This window comes from Aotus nancymaae, unplaced genomic scaffold, assembly GCF_030222135.1.
Source record: "Aotus nancymaae isolate 86718 unplaced genomic scaffold, 86718_ANA_hifiasm-v0.15.2.pri h1tg000029l, whole genome shotgun sequence".
Taxonomy (NCBI): Eukaryota; Metazoa; Chordata; class Mammalia; order Primates; family Aotidae; genus Aotus; species Aotus nancymaae.
The window spans coordinates 86,835,337-86,852,835 of record NW_026988442.1 but is presented as its reverse complement, the minus strand read 5'-3'; the positions used below and the strand labels follow the sequence as shown (position 1 = coordinate 86,852,835).

Here is a 17,499-nt window from a genome sequence, read left to right as displayed (position 1 = left end):
TGATATGTTTTTTCAAAATACCCTGATTTCTATGCCTATATAACAGAATTGAAATTGGCCTGTTATTCCAATAACAGCCCTAGGACTTTTTAACGTTTTTTTTTCCCCCATCAGTTCCACAGTCCCAAGTAAGGTCAGAATTGCCTCCAAGTTATTGTTCAGGAGACTAACTCTCTGGTTTTCCTCCTGCTGGGAGAAATTGTTTTTGTAGAGAACTCAGGCTCTGACAATAGAGACCCTTGCAGAAGGAGCATAGAGAGTGTCCGTGTTTGTGTACTGGCGCTGCCCAGGCTGTGGCAACACTGGCTAGTCAAAGCCTGGGGAAACCTGTGAGTTTGAACACTTCGAGGCCGTCACTGTTCTGTTGGTTTCAGCAGTGAGACTGTGAGAGCCGGTGCTGTTTAGAAAAGCCGCAGTGGTTTGTTAGGTAAAGTCTGCAGAAGATGTCACCTGGTACCTTTTCAGTATGAGTTTTCCACCTGCAATTTGGGAACCATTATGGGCCTTTAAAAAATTTATTAAAAAGTCTCTTAAATATTTTACAATCTAGCTTCTGAGACAAGATGATTTTAAAACAGTTATATGCTCTAAATTAAAAATTTAGAGGGTGTGTTCAGTGGCTCACGCCTGTAATCCTAGCACTTTGGGAGGATGAGGCGGGTAGATCACTTGAGGTCAGGAGTTCAAGACCAGCCTGACCAACATGGTGAAACCCCGTTTCTACTAAGAATACAAAAATTAGCCGGATATGGTGGCGTGTGCCTGTAGTCCTAGCTACTCAAAAGGCCGAGACAGGAAAATTGCTTGAACCCAGGAGGCAGAGGTTGCAGTGAGTAGAGATCGTGCCAGCTAGGCAACAGAGCGAGACTCCATCTCAAAAAAAATAAAATTTAGGCAGTACGTTTGAGTTTACTGGCAATTTTATTACTATGGTAAATGAGAAAAATGTATATTCCTTAGGAGTTATTTATTGTACACATCAAGGAATCCTAACGTTTATGACTAATTAGAAAAATGCTTTTTGTAAAGAACTAAAAACTAAACTTTTAGATGAAAGTTTATTTCTAGGTTATCTTTAGTATGTTATGTCTCAGTAATTCTGGAGATTTTCATGAGGGAAACTGTCTTTTATGTTGCACATGAGAAAGTTTATGATCAGATGTCATATGGTAAATGAATGCATTCTCATACTTTTTAAAAAAGCTAGTATGCTTAGGAAAAGCATTCATATTTTTTCCCAAAATAAATAACTTTAAATGAAAAGTTGCAGTGCTTGAATGGCCTGTGGGACTGACAACCATTGTTCGTTTTGGGGAATAATCATGTTTATTAAGATGTAGTCAAAGGCCATATCAACTTTTGGCGATTTTAATTAAGATTACATAATAAATAAAAACTATATAGCCTTGTCTTCTCTTCAGGAAAAAGAACTTAGATTTTAGTACAGTTTTACTGGGAAATAAAACCTAAAAAATTATCCAAGACCTGTGAATTTTAGGTACTTGGCCTTTCTACACAATGGGAAAAGTCTGTATGTCTATGTATAGAAGTAAAAGAGTGTTAAGCTTCTTTTAAATTAGTCTTTTTTTTAAAGACAGGGACTCATCTGTCACCCAGGCTCTGGAGTGCAGTGGCACTATCACAGCTCACTGCACCTTTGACCTGCCAGGCTCAAGTGATTCCCCTGCCTCAGCTCCCCACCCTGCCTGTCAGAGTAATAACTGGGACTATAGGCATGCACCACCACACCTGCCTGGCTAAGTTTCTCATTTTTTATAGAGATGGGGTCTCTCTGTGTTGCCAAGTGTGATCTCCTGGGCTCAAGTCATCCTCCTGCCTCAGCCTCCCAAACTGCTGGGATTACAGGTATAAGCCACCATGCCCAGCAGGACGTTATTCTTTTGGGGAGAATAGTTGTAGGTAGCGAAATTTAGGAATGATCAAGTTCTTCAATTTGGTTCTATGAAAGATGCCAGTGTATGAGTAAAGACTGGCTTAATTATGCCTCCAAGCAATGAAATGTACAACAGGTATGTATGCCAAAATGTCATAGTGTGATGAGAATGGAGATTTGCTTTGAAGACCTTTTAATTTTACAATCTTTAATATGGGACTTTGCTGAAAAATTTGAAACATGTAGGATACAGAAAAACCCTAGTGACATGAAGTAGTGGTTTCGCAGCTGCCTAAGAAGGAGATAAGGGAAACCATGCCTACAAACTACACTTGGTACACAGGCTGAATTTCTCGTTTTGGAGTCTTTTTTAGAAGGAATGGCAATGTTAGTGAAAAAGAATCCTTAGGAGCAGGATTAAAAAGTCACGAGATGAGTCATCTTTCTTTATTCGATGAAAGTCAAAGACTTTGCGCTCCTCTTACAAGTCTTTGTTTGCCTCTGGGTCTGCCTTTGCTCTGGTTAGGTTTGTTTGTTGATGCACCTCTTGTTCATCCTCCCTCCAAAATTCTTTTTGTTATACTGTTCTTTACCTCTTTTTTTTTTTTCTGTTACTTGTGCTATTTTTTTCTTCTTTCACATTGATCTCCTTGTCTGTCACTTAATAGATTATAATCCAGAACTAAAGTATATTTTTACTGTTTCTTGCTTTATTTTTATTTATTTGTTGAGATAGGGTCTCATTCTGTCATCCAGGATAGAGTACAGTGGCACGATCATGGCTCACTGCAGCCTTACTTCCTAGGCTCAAATGATATTCCCACCTCTGCCTTCCGAGTAGCTGGGACTACAGGTGTGCGACACCATGCCCTGCTAATTTTTTGTAGAGATGGGGTTTCGCCATGTTGCCCAGGGTGGTCTTGAACTCCTGGACTCAAGTGATGCTCCTGCCTCGGCCTCCCAAAGTGCTGGGATTACAGGCGTGAGCCACTGCACCCAGCCTGCTTGTTGCATTTATTGAGAATTTTCCCCTGAATTACCCCAGAGCATTTAAAATCATCTTTTAAAAGCATACACAGGTACTCATAATAATATTGCCAAATAAATAGACTGAAAACAAAACAAAATGAAACAAAAGACATCTCTTCCTATAAGGTATATACCTGAGTTTAATACAACAGAGTCCCTTTAAGCTGCATAGCTGTGTTCCCAAAAAAATAAGGAAATGTCCGAAACCAACAAGAGGATCACAGACTGGAGTGACAAGCTTGAACTGATTTTTAAGGCTGTCTCCGAGGGCTTAGTTATGGATGTGAATAACTAGATACACAGATCACAAGACCTTGAGCTCACCCAAGGTGAAGGCCGACAGTTGGCATTAAGCCAGCATTGACAAAGGCTATATAAATCCGTGACAAAGTAGACAAGTAAGAAAAACAAAACACCACAAAAAAACCTCTTTATCTTCAAGTTGACATGATGTCTGTCTTGACTGCCTTAGACAGAGAAAAAAGAAAACCCTAATCTTTTCTCATGATTTGTAACTAAGCTCTATACTCACACAAGTTGTGGTCTTAAATTTACATCGCCTGTGGTGTTTGGAAAACTATAAGCTAATGAATTAAAGTACTTTGTGTTTATAGCCCCCAAGGGTACCTGCCAGGAACAAACATTAAACTTCTACAGAGGAAGCTACTCTCTAATTCCTTAGGGTTCTTGCAGATGGAAATTAGTGAAATAAGAGTTCATACTCTGAGTTACATCTATTATGATGAGAGGCAGCAGAGCAAAAAAAATAAAAACAGAGTGTACTCTTAAGGACTTAAGGATCTGTTACAAAATGTAAAATAACTAAAGTGTCTAAAAGAAATAAGAAACTCGCATTTTTTAAGGGATATATACAATTGAGTAGCCAGAATAAGCCTCCCAATTGAGAAAACATTACTTTTCTAGAATAAAAGCAGTGAATCCACACAGCTTCAGACCTAAGCATGGCAGGAGCCCTGGTATGTGAGGGCCAATGCTGGCGGTCACCCTGAGGCTTTTGGCTGAACTCTGGGGTCCTTGGGCATATTTGATGTGATGATTGTGCAGGACATAAAGGACAGAAACCCAAACCTGTCTAAGACCTGCATTGTCACTGGTGAACAAAAACTGTTAACCTTATTAAACTGAAAAGAACAGCAGAGAAATTTGCCCATCTTAACTCTGGTAACTGGTTAGAGGGGAAAAGTAATCTCCCTTGAGAATGTGCAACCAAAATCTTGATCCAGGATTCTGGTCAGAATTTATGTTACCTTTGTGGTCTGAAAAACCCAAATAGGTAAATCATTTTAAATTGATTGTGGATTACTTGTGTCCACAGGACACAAACAAAATCAGGGATCCTCTTTGGAGTAATTCAGCTTTAATCTAGATCTTAATGAATTCCCATACATTTCCAAGAAAAGTGATCATTTCATTGTCTTAACAGTTAAAGAAATAAATAAAGTGAAATTTTAGAAAGGGATTAAGAGGCTATCAAGAATGACCAAGCAGGTTTTGAAAAAGAACAACTGGAACTTCTAGAAATGAAAATGAAAATGAGGAATTATTAAAATCGAAAACTGGTTGGGCACAGTGGTTCACACCTGTAATCTTAGGAATTTTGGAGGCCGAGGCAGGAGGATCATTTGAGCCTAGTAGTTGAGCCTAGGCAATATAGTGAGACCCCCGTCTCTACCAAAAAAAAAAAAAAAAAAAAATTTATTTAAAGTTAGCCAGGCATGGTGGTATACTCCTGTAACCCCAGATACTTGTGGGACTGGGTCAGGAGGATCACTTGAGCACAGAAGGTTGAGGCTGCAGTGAGCCGTGATCAGACCACTGTACTCCAGTCTGGACAACAGAACAAGACCCTGTCTGAAAAAAATAAAAACTGCATGGGTAAATTGAGAAGTAGAATCAGTGTAACTGAAGAGAGAACTCATGAATTAAGAAAGCTTGGAAGAAATTATCCAGACTATAGTACAGAGTTAGAAAATATGACAGAATTATTAAGTTACATGGAAGATAAAGAAATTTAATATGTCTAATGGGAATTTAAGAAGAGGGAGAATGAGGCAGAGACAATATTTGAAGAGATGGTGGTTGGGAATTTTTCATAATTGTTGAAAGACACTAAAGCTGGGCATGGTGGCTCATGCCAGTAATCCCACCACTTTGGGAGGCCAGGGTGGGTGGATCACTTAAGGCCAGGAGTTTTGAGACCAGTCTGGCCAACATGGTGAAACCCCATTTCTACTTATAATACCAAAATTAGCTGGGCATGGTGGCTCACACCTGTAGTCCCAGCTACTTGGAAGGCTGAGGGACAATAATTGCTTGAACCCAGGAGGTGGAGGTTGCAATGAACCGAGATCACACCACCATTGCGCTCCAGCCTGGGCGACAGAGTGAGACTCAGTCTCAAAAAAAAATGCACTGAAGCACAGATTGAAGAAACCCGGTAAATTCCAAGTAAGACAAAAAGAAAAAAATCCATAGTTAAACATATCATAGTAAGGCCAGGTGCAGCCTGAGCAACATAGTGAGACCCTATCTCTACAGAAAATTTAAAAATTATTTTGGTGTGGTGACGTGCATCTGTAGTCCCAGGTGCTCCTAGCTACTGGAAGGCTAAGGTGGACAGCTTGAACCTGGGAGGTAAGGCACCAGTGAGCTATGATTGCACCATTCCACTCCAGCCTAGGCTGCAGAGCTAGACTCTGTCTCAGAGAATAATAATGATTTTCCCCTTCCACGACCTCGTGGAAGCTGCTGTTTCTCTTTTCTATTTTTTTCACCTTTTTCTTTCTCTCTGCCTAAATAAATTACTCTCCGCAAAACTCAAAAATAATAATAATACTTTTTAAACATTAAGGTAATAGGATAAATCTATGAAAGCTTTGATAACAATTCAAAAACAGATTGTACAAGTTTAAAGAAAACCACTGTTTCTTCAAAGAAACAGGCAATATGAGTAGTTTTAAGACTGCTCATTAAACAGTTTGAATCTAGCTAAAAGTTTGTTGCCCTATTCCCACCCTGCCAAAATAAACCTAATTAAAATGGAAAAGATATACCCCCAAATTCCTGCCATGCTCAGATGGTTCCACACACAAGTTGTATCAAACACTGGATAATTACATTGTCAGTTTATCAGTAGAGATGCAAAAAAATATTGAAAACATTAGATCATTCCAATCTTACGTAAACTCAGAGAATAGGAAAAGAGGTAATACTTTCCTCGCTGGTTTTATGCAGCTAGTATGACCAGAGTACAAAACAAACACTGTGTATGTGGGTGCATATGTCATGACCATGTAGATTTAGCCCAGATTTAATTTTTCTTTTTTTATTTTTGAAACAGAGCCTCACTCTGCCACCTAGGCTAGAGTGCAATGGCACGATCTCGGCTCACTGCAACCTTTGCCTCCTGGGTTCAAGCAATTCTTGTGCCTCAGCCTTACAAGTAGCTGGGATTACAGGCCTATGCCACCATGCTTGACTAATTTTTTGAATTTTTTGTAGAGGGCAGGGTTTCACTATGTTAGCCAGGCTGGTCTCGAACTCCTGTCCTCAAGGGATCTGTCCACCTCAGCCTCCCAAAGTGCTGGGATTATAGCCATGAGCCACTGTACCGGCCTAATGTTTTAAAATTTATTAATGTTCACACTCAGGAGAAAACCCGTCTTATCTCAAAAGATGTAGACAAAACATCAAAAACTTTATGATAAAGCTTCTTAACAACTAGGCACAGAAATGAATTTTCTTTTTTCTTTCCTTTTTTTTTTAAAAAAAAAAAAAAATACAGAGTTTCACTCTTTTCCCCAGGCTGGAGTACAGTGGTGTGATCTCCGCTCACTGCAGCCTCCACCTCCCAGGTTCAAGAGATTGTCCTGTCTCAGCCTTCTGAGTCGCTGAGATTACAGGTGTGCACCACCATGCCCTGCTTATTTTTGTATTTTTAGTAGAGATGGGGTTTCGCCATGTTGTCCAGGCTGGTCTTGATGTCCAGACCTCAGGTGATCTGCTCACCTTGACCTCCTAAAGTGCTGGGATTACAGGCAAGAGCTACTGCGCCTGGCTGAATTTTCTTAACCTGTTGACAAATTATAGTTTGTATGAAGTTTTAGAAATTCTTTTTAAAAATCTTGTTTGAGTGAACAACACTCACCCTCACTGCTTCTATTTAGCATTGAATTACATGACCAAGACAGCACAGTAAAGGCAAAGAAGTAAAAATGAATTGAGGGGAGTAAGTTAATGAGTTATTTGTGAATCTTATTCTATTTAGATAACCCCAATTCTGTGTACAAATTAGTAGAATTAATAAAAGTTTAGCAGATTCCTAGTGTGTTAAGATCAAAATATCATGATTCCATTCTTATCTGCCAAGAACAGAAAATAAAATTTAATAAAATATATATAATAAAAGTAAATCAACTCTGAATAAGTCTATAAAAATTGAGTAAGACCTTTGAAAAAAAATGATCAAACTTTATCAAAAGACATTTAAAAAGTTAAATAAACATATAAGATAATAATGAATTAGAAGACCAATATTGTAAAGCTTTTCCCCTTAACCCAGAATTTCACATAATGCCAGTCAACATTTCAACAGGTGTTGTTATTGTGTCTGTACGTGCATATGGGAGAAAGCAAAGGGCTTAGGAAAAGGTGAATTTACTTGTCCTGCCAATTAGCAAGATGTCTTTTTTAAAAAAAGCTAATCACAGGCCGGGTGCAGTGGTTTCCGCCTGTAATCCCAGCACTTCAGGAGGCCAGGGTGGGCAGATCACTTGAAGTCAGGAGTTGGAGACCAGCCTGGCCAACAGGGCCAAATCTCATCTCTACTAAAAATACAAAAATTAGCCAGGTGTGGTGGCCCGCACCTGTAATTCCAGCTACTTGGGAGGCTGAGGCAGTAGAATTGCTTGAACTTGGGAGGCAGAGGTTGCAATGAGCTGAAATCACACACCACTGCACTCCAGCCTGGATGACAAAAAGAGACTCCGCCTCATAAATTAATTAATTAATAAAAAGCTAATCATAGTATTGTGATGTTGCATAGGTATGGACACATTGACTAGTGGGACAGACTAAAAGGCTGAGAAACCCAGACACACATAAGTGCTTCTCGATAAACAATGAGTGAAGATGGCATCTTAATCAGTAAGGAAAGTGTTAAGTAAATTTATTGGAACATTGGTTAGTCATGGAGAAAATAATGTGTATGCACTCTTTATCCACACACAAGTTGTAAAGTTACCTGAGTAACTTTACAAATAAAATGTTGGTAAAACAGTAAGCTTTAGGAAATATATACCCTGTGTTACAATTTTAAAAGTTTTTAAATATGTAAAACAAAACCACATATTGGTTTTCAAAACATGTATTTACCAAAAAAAAACACAAGGGAATGCTGAACACTGGGTTTAGGATCATGTAACCCAATGTTGGGGAAAAGTAGAGGATGCAAGAGGGTTAGCAAAGACAGTTTTTATTTTTTAAGCTGAATGAATATAAATGTTCATTTAAAAATCTTTCTGTGACCTAAATATTTTATAATGAAATTAAGAATTTAAACTCAGTTGTTTTTTCATGTTCACTTTGCCTTTGTGACTGCCTTAATTTAGCTTGGTGACTTCCTTAGGAAAATCAAAGGTCATCACTCATAGGCTTGCCAGCCAGCCAGGCACGGGTATCTAGACCAGTAGTGTCACATTGGACAAATTAATTCATTTCTCTGTTTCTTGGTTACCTCACCTGTAAAATGGCAGTAATTAGTTTATATGCTGTGAGGATTCTGAGTTGACTCATATGTAGTTGTTAGTAAATGGTATAGCTTTTTCACTTCTGTATAGATTCTTAGAATTTGTAAACAAGTTTTTTCTTAAACTGTTATTAGAAGTCATTGATTCTTAACTAATTTTAGTGTTTTTTTAATACCAGCTTTCTTTCATTGCTCTTTACCTTCCTTTCTTGAACATTTTTCAAGCTTTAGGATTTGTTTTCTGCATTACTCCTCTGTAAGCTTTGTCGCCTGTGGGAGTAGAAGTGATTCTGAACAATATAACAAGCCAGTGGGAGTTCAAATTGGTTTGTGCTATCCTCATTGAATTGTGACTGGAGGCGCATTTTGTGTTCTCTTGAAACCAAAAAGGTCCTTTAAAAAAAAAAGCTTAATCACTATTCATACTAGTCTGATCACCAGTGATTTTGTGTTTCTGAATTCATTTTTATTTTTATGGCTTCATGGTTCAATAATTGGCGTAATTTTTTTGTAACTGCCTACAGCATCGAATTGTCTTTAGGCCATCATTTCTCTAGGTACTCCTAATATTGATTCTTTTTAGCTATATCACTTGAACTTTATCTTTTCTTTATCTTAGAAACTTACATACATGCTTTAAAAATAGAAGTTTAATGCTACATGCTAAAAGCACATTTATTCACTGGGGAGCTATAGCTTCTTGATGACTGAGTTCAGAAGGTAGACTTTTCTGTTTGGGTTTTTTTTTTTTTTTTTGCATTACTCTTATTTTCTATAATTTTTTGTTTTTTACAGTGACAGCTAATATTTTCTGTTTTTGGAAATTTGTCAGCTTCATAGACAAAAAAGAAAATTTAATCTGGAAAAAATTATGGGAAATATCCTCAAATGGATATCACTTCCTTACCTGAAGAGATAACATACTAAAATAGTTGAAACCTAAACAGTTGCAAGTCCATGGCGCCATCTCAGGAGTTCCTCCTGTGTTCATAGAACAGTTGTGTGCAGCTCAAATGCACATGTGTGCGCGCACACAGGGAGACATGGCAGACCTCGTGTGGAGGATCTGCTCACAGAAGCTCTTGCTCCCCATGTCGTTGGCCGGTCAGTGCCCCTCTTTCGGGGCGTGGGTTTTTTTCTTGAGTAGGTGGCACTTACTCGAAATGTTGTGAAAACACTGTTTTTGCTGTGTTCTCCAGGTCGGATCCGCACAAGACGGCAAAGCTCTGGGAGTGCCACCAACGTCGCCTCTACACCTTCTGATAACCGGGGCCGCAGTCGAGCTAAAGTGGTTTCACAGTCCCAGCGTAAGAAACATAATTTATGCTGTTGCTTACCTCAGATTTATTCAACAGCCCATTCTGCAGTTGAACATTTTATAATCTTTGTATTGGCTTTAGAGGGAAAAACACATTTTTTGTGGCTCTAAGATACTGTGAGTAATCTTACTGTTTGTTGGGTAAGCTTAAAAAATGGAACATTCCAGGCATACATTTGTCTCCTTTCCAGGTGATTTACTTTTGTACTGTTAAGCATTAAACATTAAAATGTAGTTTTTCTCCCTCCTTTGAAGCCTGGCAAATTGTAACTTACCTGTTCTGTGACTCATTTTTGCATTGATAAGGAATCTTTCTGATGTAATTTTAGAATAGTACCTGGGCAGAAAACTATTAATGCTATGTTCTTTCCAGTGGTAAATAAGTAAATCCATTAAAAGCTCTCCCCCTTTAACTCTGTGCTCTAACATTTGCAGCCCGCACCTCTCTTCCTGCCGTGTGGGCCCTTGCTTTGCCTAGCTGCCCTGCTTCCATGATCGCGTCTCTGTATATGTGAAGTCAGTTGGTTTGTTAGCCTCAGCCATGAAAACAGCCACAGCTGGAATGAATTTATTCTGGTCACTCTTCAGATCTGCCCTTGGTGTCTCACTTTCCAGCCACACATAAACTTTGAGGGGCCCCGCTTCCTCTCTGTGCATGTTGAGCAGAGCTGGGTAGCAGAGTGCTTCTGGGCAAGGTGAGCATGGGAAGGAAGAGTCTTCCTGTCCCCAGGAGCTGCATGTGATCCCACAGCATAGCACTCACTAGCTGACATTTGTCTGCCTCCTTTGTGGTACAAGGAACTGTCTGTCTTTGGTGGAGAGTGCTCCATCTGCACCAAACTTAGGAGTTCTCTTAGTATAGAGAATGCCTTGCTCAGCAACTTCTGAATTTAAATTTTTTTCCCTTTGATAACCGTAGTCCTCATGTTATGTCATTTCTGCAAGGAAAGCAGAAGGTCAGTTATATTGCTGCCTTTGGTGAGGCTGCAGAACCTCCCTGTGGCCTAGGTTGTATTGTGTAGTATGATACACTACAAGCGTGGGCTTCAGTATCAGACAAAACTGGGTTTGCATCGTGGCTACAGTGTGATGTTGGGCGAGTCATTTAACCTTTGTGAGCTGTTGTTTCATTGTCTGTGAATTGAGTGATAACAGTTCCTACCCTCATGGGGCTTTCATGAGGATTTAATGAGAATTAGGAGCCTAGCATGTGATACACAGTAAATGGAAGCAAGCTTTATAGTCGTAACTTCAGGTCCACAGACTCCTGTCCTAGCTGAGGTTGAGCCTCCTTGATACCTGTCTACTTCAGCAGGTTTAGAAAAGTAGGCTAGGAATGGATTTATATGATGAGGGATGAAGTTGAGGATACATTGAGAGTCCATTAAGACCAAGAATGCCCTCCTTACTGTACAACTTAGCCTGGATTTTCATTCAGATCCAGGGTGCAGGTGTAGCCCAGAAGCGTCTATCTTGGGAACAGCTTCCTGGCTCTGGTTATTCTGTTGAACCCTAGTGATGCCCGGAGACACAAAAGGATACATATGGGTCAAATTTTACTGAAAAGAAATTCTTGACAAAAAGTGTTCAAATTTCCCGGGCCGGGCGCGGTGGCTCACGCCTGTAATCCCAGCACTTTGGGAGGCCAAGGCAGGTGGATCACGAGGTCAAGAGATCGAGACCATCCTGGTCAACATGGTGAAACCCCGTCTCTACTAAAAATACAAAAAATTAGCTGGGCATGGTGGCGCGTGCCTGTAATCCCAGCTACTCAGGAGGCTGAGGCAGGAGAATTACCTGAACCCAGGAGGTGGAGGTTGCAGTGAGCCGAGATCGTGCCATTGCACTCCAGCCTGGGTAACAAGAGCGAAACTCTGTCTCAAAAAGTGTTCAAATCTCAGAATATAGGTCAATATAATGAAATTAAGCCAAATAAAAAATATCTAAGCTTTTAATTATGCAGTATTATTTCCCTCCGTGGAGGTTTAGGGTTGAACAGTATTTTACATGTTTCTTTCTAGTGCTGTTTATCAGCATTGGGCTCTTTAGGGTTCCCTGCCCTAGCTGGGTCAATGCTGTAGTTTTCTCTCTATATTGCAGGTTTTAGGAATGGCATATGTAATACCTCTGCTTGGCAGGTGGTGAAGATTACAGTTCCCTCTCTAATAGTGGTTAGGGTGATAATAGAGCTTTGGTTTTTCAGTCTTATACTGTACCTAGCATTGGGGCTCCACTTTTAAAACTCCCCAGTTTTACTTTACTTACCAAATCATACTCAGAAAGAGTGACCACACTAGGCAGTTATGAAGCCTACATGTTAAGCTTTTGCATATAAGTTAAATATTTTAAAAATTAATAAGTGGTAAATATAAGCATATGTATCGCAAATGTAGATATACTAGTATTCATAGTTCTGATTTAATATGAAGTGGGCTTCATTAATATTACATTTAAGGTCCTTAATAATTGGCATATTTTAAATATTTGAGGTTTATAGGAAGTCAGGACAGTCAGGTGGAAGTAACTAACAGCAGTTTCTTTCAGTTAATTGATGTTTATTGAGCATTTACTATGTGGTAAGCAGTGTTGAAGATGGTAGTGATACACAGATGAGTAAGTTACAGTCACTTCACTCAGGTTGCTTAAAGCAAGAGAACAGATGTGAGTCTGGCACATTGTAGGTTTGAAAGTGTTTTATGAACAGACCTGAAATAAATGCTAGTGTAGAATGGCAAAGATAAAATAAACATAAGTACAAAAATAGGAAGAAATCCTAGGAAATGTAGCTATTTTGCTAATGTATATGTGAACAAAGACCTTTGTGTTGTGTTGCATGCTGACCTTCTGTATTGTGTTATTGTCTTTTAATCTACTTTTTGCCTGTCCTTTGGTCTGCTCTCATAATCAAGGATCCAGATCTGCTAATCCTGCTGGTGGTAAGCCATTTCTCTTCTTGCCTTTTTTTTTTTTTTTTTTTGGCATTCTCCCTCACCCCATGTTCCTTGCACAATATTAATTTCTGTCTTTATTGTAAGCTTAGTTAATCTTTCTGCATTTTTCTTTGTGTTCAAATTCTAGAGTTTGAAATGGATTTCTTTTCCCTTTATACATAGTTTAATAGTTTATTAGTAGCTAAAATTTTATGGGTAAAATTAATTGGTCCTGAGACAAATTAATTCATGGTAGTGTATATTATTGGTTTTTATAATGGTTTTTCACTTCAATTTGTAGTTAAATCATTATAAACCATTAATTTTTGTATTTACCTAAGTGGTTCATTTGAATGATGGTTTTGATTTATATAATATGTAATTTTAAATAATATATATTTAAAATAAACACACATATAAATTTATAGCTAACTGTTGCTTCAAATACTTTCTTCCCCTGGGTCATTCTAGTCTAGTACACAATAATGTATACTTTACATTTTAGAATTTTATTGCCTTCTCTACTTAGAGAGATTATCAATACAAATAACTGCCATTTGAATGTATTGGTATGATGCTTAAAATTTTGTTGTTTTCTCTGAGTGAGAATTGCATCCCACAAGCAATGGTAATATATGTATCTAGCTACTTAACTATTAATAAAAATTATCAGTCAGTCATATTATTAGTTTTTAATTTCTGGTTTTATTGCATACTTATCAAAGAATGTGGTCCATGTTATTTCTACTTTTGTAGATTTTTTTTGAGATTTGCTTTGAGGCTTAATACACAATTTTTTTTTAAATATTCACGTATGGAAAGGTAAAAAGAATGTGTATTCTATTTGTTGGGATATATATGTGCGTGTGGGAAGTGTGTGTTTTTATACATACATATACACACAGGCACAATTTTCACTGCTCTGTCAATTTCTGTGAGGTATATAGTTTTTCAATAATTATTAGTCTTTCCATGAGGTCTTTTGGTAAGTATGGCTTTATCCATTTTTCCCTATACTTTTATCATTTTTTAGTTTTATATTTCTTTTTATTTTTTATCTTTTTAAGGCTTTAGTGCAGAAAGTTTTATATTTCAAAACTATGTTGTTTGGAGCATTAAAGTTTGTGATTATTATATCTTCATGGACAATTATTCTTTCATAAATATTAAATATCCTTCTTTGTCCTTTTTAAATGCTGTGTTTTATTCTATTTGTTTTTGTTTGTGGTGTATCATTTGACTCTTACAAATACCAGACAGCTGAATTTCATTTTCTTTTACTTTACATTTTCTTTTTATTTCTTTTTTTTTTTTTTTTTTTTTTTTTTTTTTAGAGATAGGGTCTTGCTCTATATTGCCCAGTCTGGAGTGCAGTGGTGTGATCACGGCTTACTTCAGCCTTGACCTCCTGGGCTCAAGTGATCCTCCCATGTCAGTCTTCCTAGTAGCTGGGACTGCAGGCATGTGCCAGCATGCCTGGCAAATTTGTTAAATTTCTGGAGAAATGGAGTCTCCCTCTTGTTGCCCACACTGGTCTCAAACTCCTGGGCTCAAGTGATCTTCCCGCCTTGGCCTCCCAAAGTGCTGGGACTACAGACATGAGCCAGCAGTCCAGGCTTGTTTTAATCTCTTTTAAATCCATGAATTTATTCCAGCCACATTTATTATGATTAATATACTTGGACTTCCTACTATTTTATTTTGTGATTTTTATTTACCAGATTTCTAGTTATTTTATCCTCCTACCCCCTTTTCTATCATTTGTCAGATTAATAGATTTTTTTTGGATCCATTTTCTGTAACTAATGCTTAAGAAAATTGTTATAGTTCTACTTCTGCTCTTCTAGCAATGACATTTAAAATTTTTAACATAATCAGCTCTTACAGAATAAAAAAAAACAAAACAAGAATAAACACCTTGTGGTATTTGTAGATATTTACTGTGGAACAAGGAGACTATTGTTGGTACTTAGCCTGTTTTGAATCACAAATCTTGTAGTTATTTTTGTAGAATTCTACCAGTAATTCTTCTAAGTATATTCTTTTATGATATTCAATAGTCTTTGTGTTCCTACATTTAAAAAAAATTGCTACCACCACCAAATGAAGATTTATTTTTATATAAAATTACGTATTTTATCCAAATTTATGTGTAAAAACTGGCTTTTGAAAGTTTTATAATTCATTCCTACATTTACATCTATTATTCATTGTTATTTTGCTTCACTTTTAGCTGGCAGCCGGTCGAGTTCTCCAGGAAAATTGTTGGGAAGTAGTTATAGTGGACTTGCTGGGGGCTCCTCACGAGGCCCACCTGTGACACCATCTTCAGAAAAGCGAAGCAAGATTCCCAGGAGCCAGGGATGTAGCCGGGAAACAAGTCCAAACCGAATAGGATTAGGTAAGGATTCTCAAAGGTCTTGGAATACCATTCCCAGCTTGGTCATAGTTTTTATTATAACCTAATGACTGTGTCTAATGTAGGAAATAGAGATCTGTTTTTTGAACTGAGGATGTCACTCTGCCTGGGTATACAGATTATGGCATATTGAGGTTTCAGTTAGAAAAATGTGTGGGATTTAACCATTCAGATTTATGGGAAGGAATTATGTCATTGTAGGCTTTTTTGTTTTGCAGTCATTGTATAAAGCATTGGAATTGGGGAAATAGAGGGTGTTTCCCTCACATTTAGAAGCAGTGTTGCTTTTCATTTTCCTTTTACTGATGAGCACTAAATAGACATTAATCTATATGAATTTTCAAAAACAACATTTCGGGTCTACATTTGTTTTAATTCTGATCTTCTCTAATCCACCTGCTGAAACTTATGATTAAAAAACATGTATAGTTACTTTTGACATAAATTTGTTTAAGCATGAAAGCTAGGAATTGATTGAAATCAATATATATATTTTTTTGCGTTATTTAGGTTTTTTTGTAATAGTGTGTAGGATCATGTGACTTACTCTCAGCAGCTTAATTATCTTTTAATCCATTAACATCTAATTCATATACTGCCTTTTTAATATAAAATTTAGAAATCTTTATGATATAATGCAAAAAAATCTAAATTCATATTCTTTATGACTTCTTTACTTTCTAAGGGTAAAATGTATTAATATAAAATCAGATTACTATATTCTTACATTGTGTTGGCTTATCTTTCTCATTTATTCATTTATCTCATCAGCAGTGTTTACAGTGATGTACGAGGCACTTTGTTAGACCTGAGAATTAGAAGACACGTGAGATAGATTTAGATTCTGACTTCAAAGAGCTTGACATCTATTGAGGAGAGGTGGAAATGTAAGACAGTATGACAAATACTATGACAGGGTGCTTTGGTACCATAAAGAAAGGAGTGTCTTAGACCCTGGCCACCCCAGATTTCCTGCTAGGGGAGGCTGCCCAGAATAGGTTCTGTTTTCATGAAGTACATGGTGGAATTGGTCCTGGTGGGGAGATGAGGGGAAAGGTGTTCTAGAGGAGAGAGAAGCATCTGCAGAAGCAGTGAGGCAAAAGGCAGCCACAAGTAATTCATTTAGCTACTGTACAGGAAGTCAGAGTCACTTGAGTGGGAATTGAGGGCAGAGAGACTGGTAGAGTCCAGTTCATGAGAGTCTCTGAGGGCCAACTTAACTACCAGAAGGCAGGAGTGGATATTTAAGAATGGGCAAGATTTGATTTGAACTCCTATTTCCAAAGCAAGCAGAAAGTATTTGGTGATTTTATTAATTCTCTGTGATGCCAACTTTTTATTGGCATCACGTAGTGTGGTCTCTGAGCTGACAAGTCATTTGGGTGTTGATGTGGATATAACCATAGAAAAGATTACAGCTGGAATCTCTGAATATTATGGCTGATTTGTGTTTGGAAAATGCATTTGATTTCAAATGTAAGTGTTAGGTTTCAGCTGTTTTTTTTCATAGTTAATTGTTTAATTTTATGGGATGTCTGTTTTCAATTCATGTTTTATACATTTAAAGATTCTTTTCTGTTTTGGGATTTTATTTTTATATTATTAAAGATGCCATTTTAATTTTCTTCTTGAAATTGGGAAATAACCCAACTTCATTTATCTAACATAATTCTAATGTGCTCCATGGTTTTAACTAAGAAGTTTGTGTTGTGTGTAGTTGAAAAGACAACATTTCATACATTTTAAAACAGGTATTATGGAACATCAGTAGGAACTGAAGAAAAGCTGATTCCCTTATTTGAACATTATTTGTAGAAAGTTATTTCCCTGATGCTAATTAAAGGGATCAGTTATGTGTAGAGCTTTGAGGTCATACATATGGTTCAGATTAAAGAAGATATTGTATTTAAATTTCTACACATTGTGAGAATATATTCACAAAAAGAAATAAATATTAATATAGCCAGGCGTGGTGGTGCGCGCCTGTAATCCCAGCTACTCGGGAAGCTGAGGCAGGAGAATCACTTGAACTCTGGAGGTGGAGGTTGCAGTGAGTCAAGATCATGCCATTGCACTCCAGACTGGGCAACAGGGCAAGACTCCATCTCAAAAAAAAAAAAAAAAAGGAAAAGAAAAGAAAAA

The 17,499-nt window shown here is 37.6% G+C and overlaps 1 protein-coding gene across 7 annotated transcripts in view; it reads left to right on the top strand.

Moving 5' to 3' along the window:
• Window positions 1-17,499, top strand: part of CLASP1 (cytoplasmic linker associated protein 1) — a 284,571-nt gene that overhangs the window by 188,479 nt on the left and 78,593 nt on the right. For 4 of the 7 annotated variants that reach the window (XM_064382848.1, XM_064382847.1, XM_064382846.1 and 1 more), the window contains 2 exons: window positions 9,890-9,997; window positions 15,172-15,339. In XM_064382848.1, coding sequence (XP_064238918.1) covers window positions 9,890-9,997; window positions 15,172-15,339 — 276 coding nt within the window. Of the gene's footprint in view, window positions 1-9,889; window positions 9,998-12,917; window positions 12,945-15,171; window positions 15,340-17,499 lie in introns of all 7 variants that reach the window. The other 3 variants (XM_064382842.1, XM_064382843.1, XM_064382845.1) reach the window with 1 other exon arrangement.